The 26304-nt window shown below is 35.4% G+C and overlaps 4 protein-coding genes across 8 annotated transcripts in view; 3 read left to right on the top strand and 1 right to left on the bottom strand.

The window, feature by feature from the left end:
- The window catches only part of LOC118739670, a 339105-nt gene that overhangs the window by 142539 nt on the left and 170262 nt on the right, over nt 1-26304 (top strand). The gene's annotated exons all lie outside the window — the stretch shown is intronic.
- LOC118739680 (short transmembrane mitochondrial protein 1-like) overlaps nt 1-26304 on the bottom strand; it is a 397003-nt gene that overhangs the window by 229852 nt on the left and 140847 nt on the right. The gene's annotated exons all lie outside the window — the stretch shown is intronic.
- Nucleotides 1-26304, top strand: part of LOC118739672 (ER membrane protein complex subunit 4-like) — a 394927-nt gene that overhangs the window by 230349 nt on the left and 138274 nt on the right. The window lies entirely within an intron of this gene.
- On the top strand, nt 4142-11869 carry LOC118739665 (peptide methionine sulfoxide reductase-like). 4 transcript variants are annotated; one of them, XM_036471126.1, is made up of 4 exons: nt 4142-4377; nt 10333-10514; nt 10974-11234; nt 11306-11869. In XM_036471126.1, exons 1-4 carry the CDS (start codon nt 4324-4326, stop codon nt 11538-11540), a joined length of 732 nt encoding a protein of 243 aa, XP_036327019.1. In that variant the 5' UTR covers nt 4142-4323; the 3' UTR covers nt 11541-11869. The 4 variants fall into 4 exon arrangements, with proteins under 4 accessions (XP_036327019.1, XP_036327018.1, XP_036327017.1 ...); XM_036471125.1 differs by having other exon boundaries at nt 10333-10526; XM_036471124.1 differs by lacking the exon at nt 4142-4377 and adding an exon at nt 9880-10120.

Raw genomic sequence — 26304 nt, 5'->3', positions numbered from 1 at the left:
CTGTCATTAATAATCTTAACTCTCTTTAGAAAAAAAATTGTCCTCTACAATAACGACGCAATTCAAAATTCTTACTACTGTTAAGTGGCTCATGTCGCAAATTCGTGTTTAATCTCTGCCTAATCCTTACTAAAGATTACACATGGATTAGTCAAGGATTAGAGTCATGCGCCACTAAACAGATGTAAGCGATTTTATTTTTTGAATTTTGAATTGTGTCGTTATTGCAGAGGACCATCGATATACGTTATTCATACAAATAAAATAGCTTTAAAAAAACTTTATAAATCGACCCTTTCCAACCAACCAACTTTCGATTTATAAGGCAGTTAAAGTTTTCTAAGAATTTGTATGTTAATTCTACCGCAAATTCGAAATTCGTGATAATGGTATCACTGATTTCGAGTTATTTTATTTTGATTTAGAATTATTGAACTAAAACATAAAACGAACAAAAACCAGAGGCTAACTACGAATGCGTCGGAATTGCTGATAGTATTTCTTTTGAATTCGTGGCGGAAGATTTTTTCACGACGGGAGTGCGCTCGTCAAGGGCCTGTCAACCTTATCTATCGTGAGTTTCGCGCGAAATTTTTTCATCCGCCCGTAGTGAATACACGGAAACGAAAAGTGATAAGTGAACCAATTCGAGGAAAATAAAACTCATAATCAGGCTGTATTTTTAATCAAAATTACAACGCACTCTAACCTAAATAATTGTTTAGCATAGATCAAGGCGAATTAATATAAGGTGGTGTTACTAGCTCAACTGATTTCGTGTATGTGTTTCTACACACACTCTTACAGCTTTTGACAGTTTATGCCGCCAAAGCAAAAACAAAATACATGTAAATTTTTGTTTTTGTGCTCCTGCTATCACCTTATATTAATTCGCCTTGGCATAGATACAATTTTATACCTGGACAACTATTTCAATGGTAATATTACGATCAAAATTAAAGAAATAAAAAAAATTGCATGTACAAAATCTATGGAAAATCAATTTATCCGTAATTTTCTATTCGGAAAATTTTTTAAATTTTCCTTGGGCTGAGACAAACGAAACGAAAATTACAGCTCACATAGGACAATTCATTCTATGGCTATGATCGGTATTACATAACCAATTTTGTTGTATACATATATATAGAGATTTAAAATTTTAAATATTTGGCAACCCTATTCAAAATTATTAATTCTGGTTAAGAGTGCATTTAAATGCCTTGCATTCTCTGAATACGTTGCAATATTTTACTCGATATATATTTAAGTCACTAAAATTTTAGGCGAATGGCAACCCTATTAAAAAGTTTTTATCTTTTGCCTCAACCAGCGAAGTTGTCCTTCAAAATGGTGTTTCAATCATTCAATTTGAAGGAAAGGAGTATTATGGAAGGCATGGCGCTTTCAACTTTTAAACCCTTTTTTTAATAAATAAATAAATCTGAACAACGGGATTATTTTTCGCATGTACGGAAGCTGCTCCCCTTCAAAATGAGATATGTATCGTTCATTAAATTTGATAGAATATTAAAGGGGACATCGTTTGGTAACAGAAGAATACCTTTTAGAAAAAGTATATAGATTATGAGGAAGATTATCACATCATTTAAATCTGTACTTTATGCGTTTTTATTGACATTTCTGCAATGAACATATCGCTCATGCAGATTTTACATTTAATATTATAGAGAATTAATTCTAAATTTACATTTTTGGACATTTCATCATGCAGTTAATAAGCTGGATAAAAAGAATAAGTTCAGTCTAAGAGACAACTAAACTTACAAAAATCGATATCATGGTTTGTATGCTGACGATGTAGTTTTCTTTTTTTCCGTACCATAGCGGCTACCTTTCAGAAAAATACTATAAGACCCCAGCGATAATTTTTTCCCCACTTTTTGTTGCGCTGTGTAAATAGAGACTTTAAAGACGCAACGAATATTCTGGTAAAATCGAGACTGGTACCCCGCTAAAATTTACGCGGCAGCGATTTTCTAATATTTATTAAAAAAATTAAAAAATCTTAAATTCATTTATTCTTATAGGGGATTAACAAGACATGTTAACCGTCGTAATATAATATAGTAAAGAACACTTTTTGTGTAGAATAATGATTAAAATGGTTTTAGAGGATTTCTAACTACACCGAATTGTTTTTAAACTGGTAAAAAATATATATGTAAATAGCATTCCTAAAACCATTTTTACCGTTATTTTACATACAAAATGTTAAGCTAAATATTGTACGACGGTTAACAAATTAGCGAAAATATCACTTTCAATATAATTAACAGAAAAATTAACAATTTTTTGTCATAAAAACCCGAAAAATACGAATGTGAAAATTTTAATTTTTTGCCTTTCTTACTTTTTTCATTAAAAGTACACAACAAATATGGTGCTACATCCAGGCACATTTACATTTATACATTTCAGTTCATAGTTTTTCTTTTTTTACTTGTAATATAAACATTTCTAAAATAAATGTATTTTTTGATTGTTCTTCGTATTTTCTGTATTTTTTTAGTGCCTTATTTTGATTTTTTTGCAATACCCAGTGCCTTTTTCGCTATTTTGTTTTGCTTTTTTTTTTTGCCTTTTTTGCAATACCTAGTGCCTTTTCCTGCCTTTTTCGCTATTTTATTTAGCCTTTTCCAACCTATTTCGTTATTTTATTTTGCCTTTTTTATAGGTTCATAGGTCCTAAAAATCCGATCCCTGGTAATGAGAGTCGGAGTGCAAGAAATTTCAATACGCTCTTCCCCCTTCATGCTGGCTCTTGATTTTACAACTCATCCAGCACCTAAATGTGCCAATCCCCACGACTGGGAGCCACTTTGCCCATCTCTGGTGTAGCATTCCAATTCTAACTGTTCATGCCAATAATTAAAATAAAATTGTATAAATCGTACCAACCGGCTGCAACCATGTAAACCGGCACTTACAAATCGACACCTGAGTGGACGATCGACCTATCTCGGCAGCCATTTCGAAAACACCCTATCTCAGAAAAGTTTTCAAGAACAACCTATTTCAGCTTAAGCTTAAAATATTTGCATACAAATATATAAAAAAAATTAAAAAAAAGATTTTAACGGAATCGTAATGATGAGATTTTTGATGCTGTTTTTTAACTTTTTTCAAAGATTGGTATAGGAAAAACTTGAATAACTGAACCTAAACTCTTCCGATTTTGACTTGAGAGGTGGCATTGGAAAGGTATTTTCTCACCCTTTTTATTTCTTTGCTAATAAACTCATTCAAAGGATGGAAGAGAAAGGTAGGATGAACGAACGTCATTCAAAGTTGAATTAAGATGTGTTGGTATTCGAAAAAACAAAATGGGACACGAATGACGTTTTTTTGGCCAGAAATAAAAACAGTGTGAAAGTATCTTTCTACTGAGATCCCATATGTCTAAATCAGAACATTTTTGAAACAGTTATTCAAGTTTTTCGTACACCAATCTTTGAAAGAAGTAAAAAAACAGCATCAAAAATCTCATTCTTACGATTCTGTTGAAAAGATTTTCAAATATTTTTATGCAGATTTTTTAAGCTTAATCTAATTTGTCATCTGAAGGGACTTTTTTCAAAAAGTTCTTTAAGAAACTATTTTTATTTATGAAGGTATTTTCAAATCGGTCCAGCTCGCTTAAATCTTAATATCTGGCCGAAATATTTTGGTGACGTCTTAAAATATAATAAATTTTGTAGTCCCGGCGGAAAAACGCAACTTTTTTTGGTGATGCAGTCTAATTTTTAAACATACATACATAATTAAAATAAAATTTTTAATAAATAAACCGTAAAATAAAGTTGAGCTGTGAAGTGCTTATCGCACTATTTTTCTTATATGTACACATACAAATGCACAAAAACTACACAATCAGCTAACATTTGGCGTCTTTTGCATAACCCAGCTGCGCTTCCGTAGTACTCACAGTAATTCTCACCCAGATCATCGTCTCGTATCTCATTCTCAAGAATTAAAGCATACTAAATATTTTGTTGTTATGTATGTATATGTCTTTTAATTGATAAATAAAGCAAACTCGCAAAGTATGAGCGCTAAATAAAGTACGACAACAACAAACAATTGAGAGACCTCATGTTGCTGATGGGTATAAATAAAGCGCGGTTAAACATGATTTTGAACAGTTGGTGAACGAAAATTCAGTGGAGCACTGCGTGCATAGAAAAATTAATTTAAAAAATTTTCCGCCTCAACAAAATTAATTTACAAATTGCTCACTTTCATTTAAATAATTAGTGTAAATTCAAAACAGTTATTGTAATACATACATATATACATAAAATGGCTTTGGAAATCACAACTACTGACTACGCTCTACCTGACTTGAAAGATATTGTAAGTACTATTATTAAGAAAATATCAAAAACAATTTATTTATTCGCTGTTCAAGTTTGCTGTGTGACAAAAATTTAATAGCTATTCGTAGTGGATCGTCTCTCTGTCTTGCGTATTAAACAAGTTATTGGTTTAGAATTTAATAGTGTTTTCTATAAAGTGTCTGCCAGAAAGAAAAAAGTGCGTACTGCGCGTAATTATTGTTTTGATTTTTGAGAAGGTAGTAAGTTGTTTTTTTTTCACACAAATTTTGTGATTTAGAGGCTTTTGAATCTTCCTTTTAATAAAAAATTTCTGATGTAAAAGTGCATGGATGTTTTATGCTTTTCTGAGTTTTTAAGTCTTTTTTATATTTTTAATTAAATTTTAAAAAGAAAGAAACATGGAACCTAAATGGTTTTACTTACAGTAATGTAATTTTTAAGAACTCGTCTTCAAAGTAAAAAAAATGGGAATGCTAGAAAGTGAACAAATATTTTTAACGCTTTATATCTGTTGTAATTATTGTGAATTCGAACGATTTTTTTTATAATCATGACAATTTCAATTGCAATTTAATAAAAGAATTTATGTAGAGTTCCACTTCCAATTTTTTTTTTTCGCATGTTATTATAATTTACCAAAAATCAATTCTTTAATTCACTTTTGTGTGAATTCTTAATGTTTAAATATTACGATTTTATAAGTGAGTGTTTTTGATGTATTGTGGAACGATTTCCGTCATTCCTTGTCAAATTTGGCTTGAAGACGAACGGGCTTCGGCTTAATGCCATCTTAAGTGTAATTTTACGAACAAAAATGAACGAACGTACAAAGCCGGAAAATCCAATTGCCAATATGTATTTAAATTCGCATTTTATTATTCTTTGGAACAAATTTTGTTAGCTTGGCTCTGCTCATTTGCAAATTAAGTACATGATTCCTCACGCTTACAAATGAACATACATACATACACATGTATCTATGTATATTAGGGTGGTTCAAAAAGTAAAGTCAGAATTTTAGTGCGCCCACCCCTAGGATTATTCTGTATCTATAATATTTAGAGGTCGCTCAAAGCGCTCAAAGTTTTCCATGTATTTTATATGGGGAAAAAACATATATCGTAGAAATGGTATAGAATTGTTCTAAATCAATATTTTTCGATCAGCAAACTCTGTTTCTCTGCAAGGGGCTGCCATTAGTAATACTTTTTTCTAACAATTTTTTAATATTAACTTTTTATTATAAGTCCCCCAAAAAAAACCAAAAAAAAAACAATGGCGGACCTATAAAAGTCGTTAGTACTAAAAAACTTTAAAATAAACTAATGGGTGTTATTATTGGAAGTCTGCTGAAGAGAAACAGAGTTTTCCGTTCGAAAAATATTGATTTTCGAGAATTCAATACCATTTACACGAAAATTGTTTTTTCCCATATAAAATACATGGAAAACTTTGAGCGCTTTGAGCGATCTCTAAATATTTTTTGATTTCGAAATAAAAAAAACACGGGTATATTTTTCTTTCATACAGAACAATCCAAGAGCATTAAAATTCACACTTCACTTTTTCATGCATTTTTGGACCACCCTAATGTATATACACATAAGCTTGGTACAAATGTACATATTACATAAATTTAAAATCCCAAACTCGCCTAACGACGATTTCGAAGATACACTATGAATACATTATCAAATGGGTTTACATTCAGAATTCAAAATTAACTTTTCAAGTTAAAAAAAAAATAACAAATTTAAATAAAAAATTTTTTGTTATCAATTTAATTTAATGTTCATGAACAAAAAATTATTATTCTGAAATTCTAAAAGTAAAAAAAAAACATATCAATTACAATTAGAAAAAATAACAAGTTTAATATATCTACTATGCAAAGCAATAATAATTTCCATGCTAATGTCCTTTTAAACTTGATTTTGCACAACTAACACAATTAATCACATTCATATGTATATCTATGATTACTTAAAATCTAAATCTAATCATAAATGCATATATATGTCCATGCAATACATTCGCAAATGGGTCAAGTAATGTCAAATAATAGCCAAATTGCACAGGCAATCAGTATACAAGTACATACACACATACGTAAATACACCTTTCTTTGTAAATAAATTAAGCTAATTTGACATAAATCAAATAAATATAGTCCACACACTCAAAGTCGCTGACAGCAGTTTGACACTTGCGGCTGTGACAAGTAAATAGTCGTTAGAAATATGAATTTAACCTATGCCACCTCGGCCAACATGCCACCGCCCACTTGCACTTCCATAACTAGCCGACACGCGCCGTTATAAGCTGCAGCCTTGCACCATTCAACGTTCAGGCGACCTACAACCTTTGCTGAGTTCAGTGCTTAGTGCAATAAACTTTTACAAAAATATTCCAAATGCAACGTCAAAGCTGTGGCAAGAAAGCAAGACCACAAGTGCGCAAGGTCGGTAGTCAGCAAAACAAAAAAAAATACAGGAATCCAAAAAAATATATTTTTTCAGTAGTTTGAAAATTTCGTGTGCAACAGATAGAATGTAAAATTTTTGTTAATATTAATTTAATTTTGATATAAAAATTGCAATTACAACCAATTTCAAAATTGTGCGCACTCTCGCAAAATGACTTTAATACGCTGCAGTCGTTTAATAATCAGAAGATTCTGCTGTGCTTGTCCAACTATAAATATTGTAAGCGTCAATACCAGTCCATTACCTTAGTTTAATGAAGAAGCCTGAAAACAAAAAACCAAAATGGAAGATATGCAATTGTGGAAAATTTCATACTTAATAAGTGTCATAATTTTTTCTCTTGTGCATAAAAAAATATTGATTGGTGCACAATTTATGATTGTGTAATCCAAATTATATGTAGTGCAATTTCACAACTTGCATGTTGCCAACTGCTTTGGATATGAATCAGCGCCAAATATATTAGTGCAAGTTCTCCACTCGATTCAATCAACTAGCATACCTTTCACCCGCTCATTTATCGCTAGTCAAGGTCAGATTTGTTTGGTGCATTCGGCTGGTTGCAGCCAGATGCACGTGTTTTTGCATCGTCGCTGCAATATGTGTGCATACTCGTAAATACATATTTATTTCGTAAATCTGTGTCAATGCAGCCAGGTTTTTTCACAAAACTGTAAATTTTCAGAAAAAAAATAGCCTTAAAAATAAAAGAGATTTTAAAAAATATTTTTTAACCATTTTTTTCAATCTGAGAATATTCTTTTATAATTAAATAACATCAACCGTTTATCTAAATAAAAATAAAAATAATAATAATAATAATAATAATAATAATAATAATAATAATAATAATAGATTGGCGCTTACACATATGTTAGTGTTTGGCCGAGCTTCTCCTAAATAAAAATAGACCTTATAAAATGGAACATTTAAATCACATTTTGTTTTATTAAAATCCATTTTTATTATTTTTCGAAAAGTGATTTGTTAGTTTTTTGAGTATTTGATTCGATACCTCTAACATAGTACCTATTGAAGCATTTTTCTTAAAGAAATCTTTAGTACATACTTAAAATTCCAGAGAGTGCTGAAATATCTAGTTTAATTTTTGTTTCATTCAAATCGATTTGAGAAAATATTCTTTTCACATTTCCTGTGGCGAGGAGAACGCATAGGACAACTGAAACAATTTGTTAAAATATTAAATCGCTGCTCCGCCATCGTCCCTTTTATTTTAAAACTTGACTTACACAAAAACACGAAAGATAAATTTTAATTTATTCGTTCGAATCGAAAGTTCCGAAAAAACTGTACTACTAAGTGGTAATTTAAACAACTGTAAGCTCGTCTAAAAACTGTAATTTACAGTTAAAACTGCGAATCTGGCAACATTGATTTGTGTGGACACTCTCTTAATTTAGTAATATATATACACGCTGCATTAGCCTTTGAATGACCAACAACCAACCGTATTCTGAATACTTTGTCAGGTGTATGGCTGCATATAGGGTTACCAGCTCCGTGAATATTTAATTAATGAAAGCGCGATTCAGTCAGAGGTTTTTTTTCGGGACAACGCAAACCAAAATGGTATCTGTGCTGTTTCTCTGCTCAATCTGTTTGAGTTCCGCTCGCTTACTGCCGTCCCTAAATTGGCACGGCAAGCGCCAAACAACTGTCAAAAATCCTCATGCACGTACAATTTGTATGGAGCATCCCACAATAACGCGGCGCTAGCGCCGAGCAAATGGAATTTTCGTTTTTGACAGGGCCTTACGTGTTGAAGTTGGATGCAGAAGACGGAAAGAAAGAGAAAGCACAAAAAAGTGAAAGAGGAAACGAGATAAAATGAGAAAACGTCAAAAATTACGACGCGTTGATTTGGGGATAGCGCGCGCTGACACTCGTTGACAATGGAAAACGCAACGCTTAGCGCTCCATTTTAGGGACGGCAGTTAACGAAAAATTTGTATGTGAAAGCAAAAACAAAGTTAGCAAGCAGCGTCAACTATCGTAAGATATGAGGCGCCATATTGAGGTTAAAAAAGTGCCAATATGTGCCAAATAGAAAAATAAAAGTGCCATTCTTTTTATCCTTACCATTTAGCCATAAGGTAAGAACCGCAGCTACACGCAAAAGATTTCACAAAAACGTATTGAAATAACTGATTAAAAAATTAAGTGCCATTTGAAGTAGAATAGGGCCAAAACTAGTACGGTATGAGCCAAGTTGCCTGGCATGTCGGCGAGTTTGGGAGCTCGTCATTAGTTTCGTTCGTTTCGCTACTCGCTAAATGTTTTCTCGCATACCGAGCGGTTTGCAGCTCGCGCATGCTTTCAACTATCATTTTTGTTGTTTGACAGGCATTTTCTAATTTCGCAGAATTCTTCAATTAGCAACATCGTTTATTTTGGTGGAAAATACAAATTTAGCCTGCAAAGCTCGAACCTTATTTTGTACAAATGAAAAAGTATGCCTGCCCAGTCAACAAAACTCTATCTCGCTTGCGAGAGGAAAAGCAGAACGCAAGCGAGATTTTCAAGCATTTGAAGACGGCTGGTTAGATTTGTGGAGAAAACCGGTCTGTGTGTTGTCATTGCCGTCTACATTGACGTACCTACATACATATGTACATATCGTTAGTATAGTGTGGAAAGGGCGTAACTCACATCGTCGCTGAAATACAAAAAGGCGTAACTAACTAAAAATCCAAAATTCACGTCTTGATTGATAATGTTGCATGTCATCGAATTATAAGTCCCCTCTTCGTTTTATGCAATACAATTTTTTAGTTAGTTGTGCCGTTTTTGCACTTCAGCGACGATGTGAGATACGCCCTTACCATACTATACTAACGATATATGTATACTTAAATACAGATGTAGCTCAATATGTATGTGCTCTAATTCATGCATAGTCGGCGACCTACGTTCTTTTCCCCATATTCAGACGATAGCGCAATGAGCAGCATTCAAAGAGTCAAAACCACAACGCTCCAGTTTAAGTTTCATAAATTTAGTAGTTTTATTGCCAACGCTTGTGGAAGAACGCACGCGGAGTTAGTGCCACACAGGCACAGGCATTAAGTATCCAGTTTTTCATGGAAAATGAACTGTGCTACCTGCAAATCGCAAATCTTCCTGTGCATTGGCTGCTTTATGGTACTAGTGAATACGCCGTCTGTATTAAGCGACAAATCCAGCTGTCAATATGATGTCTTCAAGCCGCTGAAGGCGACCTGTGCAAACGATGTAGCACCAAGTATAACAATAGTACGAATAATAGGGTATTCATTAAATAAAGTACAACACACGATAACGCCCACAAATTTGCTTAAACCTAAAGTTCAAGCGGTTTTTGTCACACAGTAAAAATGTAAGAGGAGTCAACTACCTCCTCCAACTACATTCTTCAATAAAAAAAAAAACGAAGTCTAGGGAAAATTGTACACTTATTAAATACTGTCTTTATTTTCAAATTCCAGAGCACAGTGCGCGCAGAACAAAAGGAATTGAATATAACACCCGTTCATAGCGTAAATATTCCTTTTAAGACAGCCACCTTTGGCATGGGATGCTTCTGGGGTGCTGAATCGCTGTTCGGTGGTACTAAGGGCATTTTGCGCACCACTGTCGGCTATGAGGGCGGCTCCAAGGATTCACCAACGTACCGTAGCCTGTAAGCGTGTTTTTCAAAACTTGAATTTACTGACTTTGTGTTTTTTTGTTCTTTTTTCTTTCTTGCTCCTGTTTTCGTTGTACGAATTCATACGCTCATACATATCTATACTATCTTTTTCTATTTTCTTAATAAACTGTGATTATTAAAAAAAAAAACCTCACCAAAATCACACACACTAACTAACTTACTGCATACATTCATAAAAACGTTTGCTGACTCAACATCCTACTTAACATCCTTTTAACTTTACTTCTTTCCGTTTCTTTTGTTTGAAATTCAATATTTCACATTTACTATTAATTATCTATTTATCATGTTCACTTCTTCCCCACTTTTATTTCTGACTTCTAACTTTCTTAACAAACGCTTTTTGCTTTCCGCTTTCCCTCTCATCCGCTGTTCGCCTCTAATACTTACTTATGACGACTCTAAACCTCAAAATAGTGGTAACCACACTGAAGTCCTGGAAGTTGACTACGACCCCAATGCCATTTCGTTCAAACAACTGTTGGACCTCTTCTGGAACAATCACGAATACGGCCTTACCAATCCAATCAAACGCCAGTACATGTCATTGATCTTGTACCATGATGATGAGCAGAAGAAGATCGCCGAGGAGTCAATAGTTGAAGAGCAAAAGAAGCGTGTACCTGAGAAAATTATTACAGAGATTTTGCCCAAAAGCAAATTCTACCCGGCTGAAGAGTGAGTATCCCGGAGCTTTTCCTTTCAGAAGTTCTTCGTTCACTCATTAAAATGTTAATTTCTTCCATCAGCTATCATCAGAAGTACCGTCTGCAGGGTCACAAGGATCTAGCGGAAACGCTGAATCTCGATGCTAACCTGCTGCGCACCTCATTTATAGCTACTAAATTGAATGGATATCTGGCTGGTGTGGGCGGCGTCAAGCAGTTCAAAGAGGAACTCGACACTTTAGGTCTAACACCATCACAGAAAGAATATTGCTTGTATCATGTGGAGCAGAGTGAAGGAACGGGCCTGTACTGCTGACCAGTTGGCCTATCGTCATGTAGCTATCGGCGCCGACTCGGGCCCTTGATCGACGTGAAAAAGCAGAAATATACTTCTACATGAATTTACTGCTATTTATTTGTTCGAAATTCTTTTGGCTAGACAGTTATTATCTCAGTGAAGCAGTTCGCTATGTTTTGCTTAAGTAGTTAGTAGGTAGATGCAGACACTATGTGCATACATCTGTGAGCCTTATGTATTATTATTATTACATTATTAAGCATGCAGTGTGAAATTAGGATTTTTACTGTAAAATTTTAAGTGAGTGTGATAGAACTGTTTAAAAATATGTGTGCTACTATAAAAAATAGAAAAAAAAAAAACAAAGAAACAATTATATTCTAATGACATAAATAAAATAGTATTTTACTAAAGGAATTGTTTACTTTTATTACTTACTAATTTTACTTTACGACGGGCAGGCTGATAACAATAACAAACAGGGAAAAAAGTTCTCCAATGTTTTTGTTTGGGTTTTTTTTTCACAACGCGGCCCACTAGCCCAAACTTCGAGCATCATGTCTGAAAACTTGGCTTGAATCGTAACATCCGTTCACGGATTGAAAACGATAAGAAAGAAAATTACGTGATACGTCAGTCAGTAGGTATAAGCTGACTGGGACAAAGGGTACGTTCACGTATGTCATAATCCGAAAAATTTATTTTTACGTGACGAGTAGTACGATATCTTATGTGACGATTCGAGCCCAGATACTAACCAGGAAATGAAATCTGAATAAGGAGGAAGTGGAGAAAGAAGAGCCCTGGATAAATAACTGTTTAGGCAGTCGAAGCGGGTGAAGATTGGTGTCCGATCACGGCATTTATAGGTCGAGAGTTGCGGTAAATAGCCAGTGACCACTCTCTATGAATGCCCTTGATCACTCGTCGGTACGTCTTCCAAAGGTTGTTCGATGTAGGTCTGGACCAACTTGCTGCTTGTTGACCATTTTGTTGTGCCTCGCTATGAATATGGCACTCAAGCAACATCAGAAGGCATCCTGTCGCTGTCCGCAGTGCGGCGCTCTCCGTTTTGACAAGTTTGCAGCTTCGTTCACTGCGTCAAACTAGCCTCCGGCGACCAAACAACCACAGCTTAAGGCAGAACAGGCCGGCCCACTGTCTTGTATGTGGCCAATAACGTTTCTTTACCTTCGCCCCAGGTGCTGCCGGTGAGCGATGACTTTGCACTTTATTGACAATTGCAGTTGTGTTCGCGGAGAAGGAGTTCAGACTATCAAAGGTAACCTCTAACATGTTTGTGACAAGCGAGAAAATTCGGAAAGGTAGCCGTTTACTTTCAAGCAGAGGACTTTCTTCCCGGACGCCAATATCGAACACTCATCAGCCTATGAAATCAGGGAAACCTCCCTCAAGTTGCTTAATTCTCTTTGGTTTTGAGAGAGAGGAATCCTCGATGTCTTCTAGTAGCGTTGAATGACAGTGGTTGTCGTTGACAAGTCCAACGCCACTGGAATTGTTCTCTCACAGGTACGGTTATGGCTAAGGCCACGAGTTATATGAAGGTTTATGGCGTTAAGCGGCATGGTGGCAGTGTACACTTTGCGAAAACCATGATGATGCTTAGCTGGGGTCAGGTGGTAGTAAAGTACGGGAGAAGCAAGGCCTCAAGTGTCTTCGAGATGGAGGAGAGGAGTGTTGTCGACCGCTAAGATCTCCCTTTGTTGGCTGGCTTGCGCGGTTCGAGTTTGCCGGTTGTTTCTTACCTTGCGTTTTATATAGAACAAAAAGTCGACGACGCTCGCCGAGTTCAAGTTGGCTAAATCATCCAGAAAGTACTTGTTGAAGAGTTGGTTGCGCGTGTTGGCCAGGGCGGAACAATGGCAGAGATAGTGTTTGATGCAGCTGCGCCAAAAATCGTTGGTGGGGTATCCTAACCTTTTACCGTGTGTGCCCATCGGGCAGTGTCCGGTGATTACCCCGACTACTAATCTGAGGAGGAGCGGTCCAGCCGAGTAAGAGCTTTGACCAAATTTGCCTGGTAGTATGGCAGGTGGTTTCCGCAGCCCACCTGGTGTTTACCTCCTCGATGAGTTCAGCCTTTACTCTGTGTTTGCAGAAGGTTAGAGGTATGCGCGCATTGTGAGCAGAATTTACTTCAGATATTTCCGTCCCCCTCCTCGCCAGCTAGTCGGCTAGGCAGTTGCCAGGGATGTCCGTATGACCAGGGACCCATACAACAGTCAAGGAGCATTTTGAAGCCAACAGGTTGAGAGTCTTCCTGCATTCAGATTTTATAGCAGCCTGGCTATCAGAATAGATAGCGTTGGGCCTTCCTGTAGGGGCGGAGGTTATGAGCGACCGAGCCGCCTCCATTATGACATTTAGCTCTGCTTGAAAGATGCTGTAATAGTCCGGTAAGCGAAAACTGAGGTTTAGCGCGTGTTCGTCAGGGTAAATCCCGCTACCCACTCTTTTGTTAAGCTTGGAACCATCTGTATATATGGCCGTAGACCCTGGGTTCAAGTCTGAGGCCCCGTCCCATTCGTTCCTCTCTGGGATTCTTGTGGAGAATTTGTTGTCTAAACAGAGTAGGGGAGTGGTATAATCCAACTGTCGTGGATTATCCGGTAGAGTTTCAAGTACTTTTGCGTGTCCGAATCTGAGGTCTCTCCACGGTTGGATGGTATTTAGCTTGGCCGCACTGCAGCCGGCCCGAACCGTGGCGAACATGGCAGCCGACCTCTGCGCTCGTTCCACCTTAACTCTGTTTAGCGCTAGAAACCATACAGTGACCCCGTAGAAAAGGATAGGTCTTATCACAACTATGTACATCCAGTGTACTCTATGTGGTTTTATTCCTAATTTTTTGCCTATAGCCGTCTTACAGGCATACAAGGCGGTATTGGCCTGCCTGGAGTGAGTGTATGTATATTAACACAAATTTTCATAATAAGAAACCCGTAAGAATACCAAATCAACTATACTAGTAATTCCATCTTCTCGTTTTAAAATTGAATTTTTATAGTTCATTTTGGCTGCGTTTCTTTATACATTCCGGATAATCCCATTTCACAGCCGGAATAAACAGAATGTGTTTGAAATATACGTCAACATATCGTCAGGAACGTTCTAAAGAATAAGTAAACAAAAAAATCTATTCTAAACGTTCAGAATGAATAAAGAAATGCAGCCTTTATGTTTTTTATATTTATTGCGTTTTCTATTTATGGATAGTTTGAATTAAAAGTGGAGTATGAGTTTTTTTTTTGGATTGAAGACTTTTTATTTTTACCATAAAGCTTTCACTCTGGCATCTTCTAGCGCTGGTTATAGCATATCCTAATGCCTCATCGCTGCTAGCAACCACTCCGCCGTCAACCTATGGCTAATTATAGCTTCAAAACCCTTCTTAACTGTATATATTACTACTTTATCTAATTCGCGCCTTTCTCCTATCTCTGAAGGCACGCCAAATTAGCCCACGAATTACTACTACGGCTACGTTACTTCCTAAACTAAAGATTTATTTATATCTAAGTGCATACGTAATTCTTCAACAAATAGTAACAGTAAAAGTGACTTGTTACATTTGTTCTCGTAAGATAATAGCACAATTCTTTTTTTTTATTATTTTTTATATATTTTTAATTATCCTCATACCGCGAAAAGAAATTATCTGCAAACCGGTTATATTATCTAATGTTCGGAGCAAAAATATAAAGTAGATAATATCTGGGTGTCATATAATTAAGTTAGTACTATATACATACATACATATTGTAGGTACATAGGCTTATGTACATATACTTACATATATACATACATAGGTATGATATATGCATGAGCTTAAGTACTATGTTTTCTTATATGTTATAAATTTAAAGTTACTTTTTTATTTTCAGCTTATCAATAGTGGTGCTTTCGCTTTAGCTTTCTGCAAATGTACAAACACCGAAAATCGTTTTGCTAATTGGTTTATTGCATCGGTTTTAGTCACGTCTTGGCCTAATCATCTAGGTTATCGGCAGGGTTAGAACTTTAGTACGATCGTAGTAGATTTACTACGGTTTTCGAGAAAATTAGAAACTAACTACATTACTGCGCTTTTCCCACGATAAATTTCGATTTTATTTTAACAATAAAGTTCGGCTACTGCAGTATTTGAACCCGAAAAAGTTCAAAATGCCGTGTTGTCTCCCGTTTCAAACTTACTTACACTCACATACTTTTAGCAAAAGATGAAATAATTAATTCGGTCAATTTTCAATATATGATTAAGTGTCTTTTTTCTCAAGTAGCTTTTAAAATTTATTTGCCCTCCGAACAAGATTAATGTTTATAGGGCACATAAATTTGAAAAGCTACTTGAGAAAACGGCGCTAAGTGATTTAAAAAAAGATTAACAAAACTATAATGTAAGTAGATGAGGCCATGATGGCGGCCGCTGCGGTGTAGTGGCTAGCAGTGCACGCCACCGCACCGCGGGGCCTGGGTTCAAGCCCGGTTCAACCCAACATCAAACAAATATAAACAAAAAGTATTTTCTAATAGGGGTCGCCCCTCGGCAGGCAATGGCAAACCTCTGAGTGTATTTCTGCCATGAAAAACAGCTTCTCATAAAAATACAATCGCCGTTCGGAGTCCCCTTTGTGTGACAACATCAATGCGCACGCCTCAAATCAGAGACGAAGCTCGGCCCAACACTAGCATATGTGTAAGCACCAATCTATTATTATTATTATTATTATAGATGAGGCCATGAGATCCAGAGGAGCCTTTCTATGAAAAAATTGTTTGAGTAATATTAGAAAAAAAAAATGTGTAGATAATAAATATATACAGCTGCGTTGTCCTTTAATATTCCAAATCTACAAGTTGAACTACAAAACTGACGCTGCTGCCACAATAGCAAAACCTAATAAAGACAGCAGATTCCAGAGATCCTTGAGAGAATCGAGGCCTTGGTTCGATGCTTCGGAAAGGGAAAATCAAAATGTTTAATATTTTTATTTTTTTATTTTACATTCTATAACGTTTATTCCACACAGATAATTAATTGAAGCTTTTTTAAGAGAGTTACCACCTGTTAAAAAATTATATTAAATTAAATTAATAATTCAAGCAAATATTACCTTACAGGAGTCAAACGAAAAGAGGTTTAAGAGAGCTTAATTTCAAAAAGGTATTTGAAGAAGTTTGCCGACTGTTTAAAAATTAAATTTTGCACACAGATAGTTTATGTGACCTATATTGAAAAAAAGGGAAATATCGTATTTGTTGTCCGATTTTCTTGAAATTTGACACGTAGATGGCTTATTGCCTGGATTAGTATATATGATACTTTTTCCGGCAGGTGGACCACGGACCGTTTTTGCTTTTCAACACTATTTTTTGTATTGGCGAACGCAAAGGTTCTGATCAGGCGCCGCGAAGCAAGCGGGCATTGCCAGGATTTTTGTATTTTGTGTAATCTAGACTTTTACACAATAACTTACAAAGAAAATTAAGGAAAACCCGAAAGCGAAATCTGGCCTAAATCATTCTAAATGGAGCTAGCAAACAAAATATGTTCTGTAGAACAAACTTCTGTGTTATCTGTTCATATTTCCCAATGGATACCCGAAGGTTTATAGCCCGCATACACCCGAAACACCTCCGACTACGAATTTTTTATGGATTTATTATTTTTTCTGCTTTTGCACAGTAAAATTGGAACGTAAATGCTTAGGAACTACTAGCGAATCACTCTGCGGTATGGGATACTCTAAATTTGTTTGTATGTGTGTTTATATTTGTGTAAGCTTTTGATCGCGAGAGATCACAACAAGACACTGTATATAGATATGTACATACATATGTACACATAAATATAAGACTACGCGTACATTAACTTGCCCTTAACTACTGGCACACATGTACATACATATATGTATATGTATGTATGTGCATACTAATGCAACGCGTTGGAGCTTAATCAGCTGCTCGCTCAAGCAGAGTAGCCCAAGTTATCAACTAACTAAGTATGTACATACATATGTACATATGTACATATTTCGAAAACAAATAAAAAGTCAACAAAACATGTTTGTACTACGCCAGACAATCGACAATCAACGGTGGGCCAGAGAGGGGGCGAATGGTACGGAACTGATGCTAGCGCATGCTGACATTGCCGCGTTGCCGATTTGAAAACAGCGTGTAAAAGTGACTTTTTCTGGGGGCTTTGTTTACGCGTTCGCCGACTTATTTAAAATGATTTTCCAAAAATCATTTGACCCGCTAAAACTTCTCGAAACCAGATCATATGGGTATCGATGAACTCGTCTTACTGCGTAGAATCAGATTTTGTGTGGGTCATCAAAATCGGTTATGGCGTTTGGGAGTTATGGAAAATACCGCTTTTAGGGAAAACTAACCGAGCGATTTCGCTTAAATTCACACAGCACAAACTAGACAGTGTAAGGCATGTGGGTGCTGAATTTGATGCAATTCTGGAGCTTAGTTTGGATGCTAGAATTTTTTCAAAAATTTTCGTTATAAAGTCAGATCGATGCCGCTCGAGGCATGTCATAGCGATTCTCACAAAAGCGACGTTGTCGATTTATCAGTGAAAACCAGTCGGCGTGCGGCCAAGTGCGCCGCTTCCCCAAAACAGCGTCATCAGCCGCGTTGATAGTGGTGCTAGCGGCGGTAGTAACAAGTGGATTTATAAGTCATGCAAACTAACATACATATGTATGTACATATGTACTTATTTATGTATGTAGGTACATACAAATGATGTATTTTTGTACGGGTTTATACAATCCCTGCCGGGAATAGCTAACCCTTGGTCCACTTGTTATGGCTAACTTTTAGCTGGTTTCAAAGTCATGCAGGGCTCAATCGAATGTATATGTATTTTTTTTTTTGCACAAAGAAAATAGAAAAATCAATCATGTATATACATACATATCAATGGCTGAGTGGGGGTCAACCTATTTCGGCAGCCGGTTCGAAAACGCTCTATCTCAGAAAATGGCTCGGGAACGCCCAATCTCAGAATTTGGTTGAAGACCGCCTTATCTCAACAAATGGTTCAAAAGCGCCCTATCACAGCTGCCGATATATTGAATTCACACTGAGATAGGTCGTTCTAGTTAACTGAAGAAAACTTACTTTTGTCGCGGCATCACCATGTGAAAGTATTAGGGGTATTCTCTGAGTCTTACAAAGCCCTTGCACGGTGCACGGATTGCACGGTTTGCAAAGCTGTCCCATACGAAAACCGGTTTTAACCGTGCAATCCGTGCAATCTGTGCACCATGCAAGGGCTTTGCAAGACTCAGAGAATACCCCTATTCAGTTAAAAGGAACGCAACGTAGTTAAGGCAGTGATTGGTATAGTGAGTTGAGTTCCCTAGAGGGAAACGTACATACGTTCATATGTATATGTATACATGGATAAAAATATAACTAAATAAATATTCGGCGCTCACATTTTTACCAGCTTTTCCTTAACTTGCTTTGTATTTATACATATGTTGTTTGTTATGGGCAAATTTTGCAATCAATTTTCGACCACCTTCCCTATGACCTAGAGACTTGAAACTTCATAAATAATTGGCTAAGTACCCGATGACAATGCAATGCGAAAGATATGTAAGTTAATCCGATAGGTGGCACTGGAGTCGAGATACGTTAAAAACCCGTATTTATAGGCCGATTTGGTTCATGTTTAGAAAGCTTGCTTTAAAAAATATTTATTTTTACTATCACCTTATTTCAATGGTTTTTACGAGCTTCTTGCCCAATTTGTGTTGTGTACCTTTGTTGTTTTATGCGAAACTCTTTCCGGGCGGAAATACATACACTCGGGGATTGGCTATTGACTGCTGAGGAATAACCGCTGTTAAAAAAAAAACTTTTCCATTGATCACATCTGAGTCTTAACAGGTGTTAGTATGCACCTCCAACTACTCCCCTAAGGGGTGATTAACTTTGAAACGACATCGCAATCAGATTTGCATACAATTACACAAAGCAGAACATATTTTATTTTTTTTTTTGTACTCATTGCCCAACTATTTTTTGTTCCTCTACTTTTCACGTATTTTTTTATTTATGTATATATACATATGCATATTATCTTGAATTCGTTAAATTCATTTACATATATTTTTTTGCGTTTGCATACTTCACGTGTCGTACTTGACGCGGTAATTTGCATTAATTTTGCAAACATTTTACAATACCTTTTATGTATTAATTTATATTAGTTAAGTGTAGTTTATGCATCAACAGCACAAAGCGAGGTACGAGGTATATTTATCGTATAAGATTTTCTTTTCACAATATTCTTATAATTTAACTAACGAGAGCGTGCAACAATACTCAAAAGAAGATAGTTCAAGGTATTTTGTTTGTCTTATAGTCGATAAAATGTTGTTACTGCCTCGCTAAGCTACCTAGTTAACTATGTGTGTGTGAGTACAAGTATTCAATGTTGTTTTATGATTTTTTCTGACTGACTTTCGCTTTCTTCTGTAGGTTTAGGGTTCGAAATTTGAGACTTTGGTAACGATACTGAGTACTCATTCTGGCATCGAGCTCAAGGTATCGATACTCTAAAAGTATCAGGGAAAAACTATCGATACTACTCAGTATCGGACTCATTAAAATACGTTTTTTGGGATACTAAAATTATTTATTCTAGTTATTTCCTGAAATTAAAGCAATAAAAATTTAAAATATTTGATTTTTATTTCATTGCAGAACTTACTTCCACGTTAGAAGTAATTTTAACCTTAAATGTACATACACACATATTTTATAATTTTATTAAGAATTTTTGTAAACTTTTCGGGTATGCATTTTTGTAGCCTATTCAATTTTAGTATAACAATGTGCAAGCTTGAATTAAAAGTTGACGGTAGTAGGCTACAAGTAAAGTTGAATAGGTTACAAAACTGCGTACCCAAAAAGTTTCTAAAAAATCTGAATTTTCGTGAACTTTGCGTAAAGTTTTATGGCCTTATTCATAAAAAATAAAAAAGGCTTATAAACTGGAAAATATATGAAAATGTCATTTTATTAGCTCTTTAAACCTACTTTAACTTATTTGGTTTATGTTATGCAACAGACTACACAAGATTTCAGTTTATCTTAAGTGATGGACAAGATTGAATGATAGTAATCCATATGAGCATAGAAAATTGGGTTGCCAATGGAAGAAAAAATTTAAAAAGTGTGTTTTTTAATAAGTATTCGATACTACGAGTACTTTGCAAAGTATCGAGTAAAATCACCAAATAAGGTATCGAGTATTAAAGTACTCATTTTTATACCCTCAGTATCGATACTTACTCAATATCGATAGTATCGTTCGAACCCTATGTAGGTTGAATAATTGAAGTCTCGAAAGAAGGCTGATGAGGAGATGTGACGATCTCCAAAACGGCAGCTGCAACTTCTCCTGTTTATGCAGACTTTGTTACCTTTTCTAATTTTTTCAATAACAAAAAATAGCGTAAACCCCAATAATAATAGTGTGGATATCGATTAGAAATTTTACCAACTGGAGGTTTATATGGGCAATGTCAGGTTTTGTCTTTCAATTTTCCATACAGCCGTATGCAATTTTATTTATTTACGGCTTTGATCAATATGTATGTGCATAGATATAAGTTTTTGCTTTGGCGACATCATCTTCGATAGATATTCAATAATTTGTATACGCGTGATAAAACTGAAACCAAAATGGAATGTGCGAAGCTTTCACTACATAAAACTCTGCTCAAGATAAACTATATACTATGTATGTAGGTACACACTTTCGGGTGTTATTAAATTTTTGATAATTTTGCAATTCACAATGCCAAGAGGGCATTGCCTTGTTAATATCACTAATTTTCTTATCTTTTTTTCTATAATACTTCTTAGGATCTTTGGGTTTTGCTCTAAAATTATGTACGGGACCAAAAAAAGTAAAAAAAAAAATAAGTAGAAAGTGCGCAGAATTTCCGTTACATTTTTTATTTGGAACTGACCTTTTGTTGCATATAATGAATTTTCTTTTGAACCCAGCCAACTAAAATAACGCGGGTTATACATACATATGTATATGTTATACATACATATGTATATGTATGTATGTATGTACATAGGAAATTTAATGATCTACAAAAAAGGTTGTAGACACATAAATATGTAAAATTCTAGCTACATTACCCAATGGATTAACAAATTCATTAAATAAAATTTTTGTACAGCTATGAGAAACGCTGGTGGATAAAATTACCAGGTAGGGAAGTACTTGGGTATCAGTTGGCATTTCCGATTGGCGTAAACTGGCACAATAGAGAAACGAATAGCTATACATACTCTACTGGAAACGGCTAAAATAGCTTAGGCGGTTACGAGAGGAAGAATGCGCAAAAATGGTATAAAGCGCTACATGTGAATAACATCTAACAAGAGCCCTGTTCGCGTACGCACTATCCAGTAAAATTCAGTACTCATTTTACTGGTTTTTACTGCATGGCGTTTTCGTACGTACAAATTTTCAAGAAACCAGCAAAAGAGAGAGAATTAAGAGAGCAAACATGGCAGCTGAACTTGCAAGTTTTACTGGATTTTTATAAGGGTATATTAACTTTGTTCACATAACGGTTTTTTGTAACAGCTAAAACGAATCGAGATAGATATAGAAAAATGTTTACATAAATCCGTGTACACGATAACTCGAGCAAAAATTGAGATATCTCAACGAAATTCGGTATGTAGGTTTCCCTTTATCCAAGGTAGGTTGGTATTGAAAATGGACGAAATCGGACCACTTCCCATATAACGGTATTTTCGAAAACTGCAAAAACTACGACATTTCAGTAAATATTCGATCCAAATTGTTGAAAATTAGTATGCGAAGTAGAATTTTGGTGGAAAATAGTATTATCATGAAATTTCTGGAAAATGGGCATGACCCCGCCCACTTTTGATTGAGTGCTGTATCGCAGTAGCCGCTTCAACAATCCGTACCAACCACGGTACGAGCCTTCCCTAGGGCCTAGCTAAGAAACCTATTGAAAATCTTTGAAATCGGGCAATAACCACGCCCCACTCCCATATAACGGTAATTTACAGAAACACGAAAACTGCGCTAAATCAGTAACTACTGAAGCTAATTGACTCAAAATCGATAATTACAATAACCACTTAGCTAGCGGAAAATTAGATTATTATACATTTTTGGATAATGGGCGTGGCGCCGCCCCTTTATGGCCACAAATGTGTATCTCGGTAACCGATTTATCAATTTCTACCGAACTCGGTGCACTCAATAACCTTCAAATCCCGTATAACGGTAAATTTCAGGCATCCGAAAACTCCGATATTTCAATAACTGAGGACGCTAATTTACACCGCCCACTCTATGACTACAACCACTATAACCACTTTATAGATCTCTACCAAACATGGTTCAATTATGTCATTAAGTCTGAGTCATCATATTATCGAAAAAGTTTGAAATCGGGAAAAACCGCCTGTTGATCATGCAAATGTAGTTTGGAGAAAGTTGAAACGGCGATATTTCAACTTATATTTCTTTACTTGTTCGATTTGCTTTTGTACTGCTCCCTACTTGCTCCTTAGGGGAGCAGGTCCCTTTCAGTCCCGTTAGGTAAAAGCATTAATTCTGACTAGATTATTGCCGTTTGAAGTTTATAATAATAAACGATATACGGTTGTTTTTAAAAGTAAGCTTATATTGCATCAGGCTTAGTAAAATTTTGCCAAAAGTATTAGATATGCAAGTCAACATTCTGTAGCATAAAAGTTGGTTGTTATCTATATGAACATACGTTTGTATTTGTATATGCAGATACCAATTTAATCTTGTTGGCGTATTTATCTTTTATTACAGCCATGCATTCAAATTATCGTATGAACGCATTGGTATTAGGCTGGGTCACTAAAGCTTACTTCGCCGATGTATAGAAGATCCACGGCAGACGGGTCATAATAAAAGAGTTATGAAAGAAAGATCAAAGTATTTAGGGCGTGCTCAGAGCGAAATTTTGTGGAGATAAATTTTTTCGAAGTAAGCTTTAAAATTAAGAGGAGAACGAGTATTAAATTTTTTTTTTTTCAGTGGGTACCGACCCGACTTCATGTGAATGAATTTTTGTAAATTAAAATCTTCGTTTAAGCAAATATTTAATGTTTTGGCAGGTGGTAAACATAATAAAGTGTTTTTGTATGAAGCACTCAGACAGAGATAAAAAAAAATTGCGAACATTTTATTGAGTCTAATTAGGGTAGAACGCACACATATATACTACATACATATGTACATACATGCTAAAAAACAATTGGCATTTCACACATTTTAGTAAGTGCTTGGCCAAGCTTTTCCTCTGATTGAGGGTTTTTATTAGAAGATTTTTCGTGACAGTCGAAAGTTTGCCATTGTCTGTCGAAGGGCGACGATTGCAGAACTTTGTAAATATTAATCTTTACCTAATGCTCTAGGAGCATTTCTGCATCGAAAAGAAAATTTTGAATAAATGTCGCTTACATATTTTTGACGGTTAGGTCTCGATATGTAAATACCTTAATTACATCGCTCACCCAAGTATTCAACTTGGTTAAGTATTTCAGAAAATGCAATTTTTGAGGAGGTGCTCATTCGGGTTTCGCTGTATCCAATACTTTCAGTACTAATCATTCTCTATAGTTTTATATGAAGTGACCCTTTAAGCGGATGGAACCCAGTTCCGATCAGTACCAAACGAATACATAGAAACTTTTTGTAATTGAGACACCACAGGCGGGCACACAAACTTCCAAATGCCACATTTGTCTTTCGGAAGCGGCGAAGAGTTTTAAGCGCCTCCATTTGTATGACACTACAAACTGAAAGAGAAGCTTGGCCAAACACTTTGTAAAATATTTGAGTGCCAAATATTAAGCTCGTTTTTTATGTATCTATACATACGTACATAAAGATATATGTATTTAAACTTCGTATTTATTTATTTGTTTTTTTTTTTTTTTTAGCTGTTAGCCGGCACCGACTTTGACTTTGATTCAACTTGAATAATTGGCCGTTTATCAGCTGAAAATAAAATGTGTGTTGTGGTACTGTTTGTTTATGATTTCGTTATCAGTTTGTTTCTGAACGTGACCAATTGCAAAGCGAAAAGCGAGAAAAAAAATCAATAAGCCTGGGGATGACTAGACAAATATTGAACTAATAAAAACTTGATTTTCACATTTACTTACATAGCGTCACCTGGGATGCAAAAGGCCGTATCTAACATTCACACTTTTTAATTGATTAAGGTGCATTTCATTGAATTGATGAGGCGGCTTTACCGGGATACAGCATTTAATCATAAGTGGGCAGGGCTAAAACATTTTCTAAAAATTTCATAACCGTTTTACTTTATGCCGAAATTCTACTCCACATCTCAAGTTTCAACAATTTAGATGCAGTATTTATTCACGAAAAGATCGCAGTTTTTGCAATTTTCGAAAATTCCCTTATATGAGAGGTGGGCGTGATTACGTCTAAATTTCGCCCGATTTCGAGCAGCTGACTATGTGTGAACAAAAAAAAAGCGGTAGCTCAGTTAAAAACCGAATTGACTCAATTAAATTTCTGTATGACCCCTGGTGTAAAAATATACACTACGAATACATTTTATTTTTTTGAAAACGGTTAAATATAGTTAAATAGTTATATAACCCAATGGACGGAAATATTTGGAAAGTTATGCCATGTTGTGAGAATTTTCGGTAAGTTGTGTTCTGTTAACCAAAGTCCAGTTATTTTAGTGTATGTACGAATATCACTAGTTGTTGGGAGATCGTGATAATTTAGAAAAATTATTTTTTTAGTTATATATTCAGATATGGACATAGGCATTTTTTCATGTTGCGTTATAATTTCATAACGATTTCTGTCAATTGTGTCTCAAAAGAGGGGAATTTGTCTTTTCTGAAACTTTATACATTTCCGTTTTCTTTAGCAAGCAAACCGTCCCACTTTAACCAATGAAAGGATTTAATTTTAATTTGATTCAAACATTGAAGATAACTATCGATTACAGAACTAGCTCTTTTCCCTGATCTCTAACGTAAAAGGACGATTTGAAAAACCATAGCGCTCTCAAACGAAACAGGACGTAATTCTCCACTTGAGAAGAATCTAATGTGAATTTGAAAATGTAATGGTGTTTTCGTTTCTACCAAAGAATGTTGCCTTTTGATTGCCCCTTTCTCTTCACGTGTTCGATTCTAAATCAAAGCAAACGGTTAGAAAATTTTTTATTCGTTTCTTAAAATTTCACAATTTTGTAAGGCAAAAAAGGCACATTATCTGCCCTTTGAAGCTTTTTCAGGGGAGGAGGTTGCCCTGAAAACTAGATGGTTGCTTAAAACGACAATATATATTAAGAAATGCTTAAGCTAGACAAGGACAAGAGGGCAAAAGCATGCCCTTTTACAGGGTTCAGTGCAACTTCAAACACATTTTGCACCGTGGAAGAGCTCCATTTTTGGAAGAAACGAAATCACCAGAAGATTTCAATAAGTCATAAAGGCATATCAAAAATCTCCAAACTGATATAAAATAAATTTTATTCACTTGCGTTAAATGTTCTAACTAATTCACAGGGTGCATTAAAATATACTCGTACTACGTATTGAAGAACGTGCTTATATGTGTATGTATTCACATACATAAGTATACGAGCTTTGAAAAAGCTATAGCGATCAATTCAAGTTCAGAACACAA

The sequence above is a fragment of the Rhagoletis pomonella genome, unplaced genomic scaffold (genome assembly GCF_013731165.1).
Source record: "Rhagoletis pomonella isolate Grant_MI unplaced genomic scaffold, Rhpom_1.0 Rhpom_scaffold_00005, whole genome shotgun sequence".
In the NCBI taxonomy this organism is placed as follows: Eukaryota; Metazoa; Arthropoda; class Insecta; order Diptera; family Tephritidae; genus Rhagoletis; species Rhagoletis pomonella.
The sequence above is the reverse complement of the archived record's forward strand: the minus strand, read 5'-3'. Positions and strand labels throughout refer to the sequence as shown.

Excerpts from the sequence above, each read along its gene's own strand:
- LOC118739665 (XM_036471122.1), top strand. The coding sequence starts at position 9,956 with ATGAACTGTGCTACCTGCAAATCGCAAATCTTCCTGTGCATTGGCTGC. Across the intron at positions 10,121-10,332 it reads TAGCACCAAGTATAACAATA|AGCACAGTGCGCGCAGAACA; the intron begins GTACGAATAATA and ends TTCAAATTCCAG. Across the intron at positions 10,527-10,973 it reads TCACCAACGTACCGTAGCCT|TGGTAACCACACTGAAGTCC; the intron begins GTAAGCGTGTTT and ends ACCTCAAAATAG.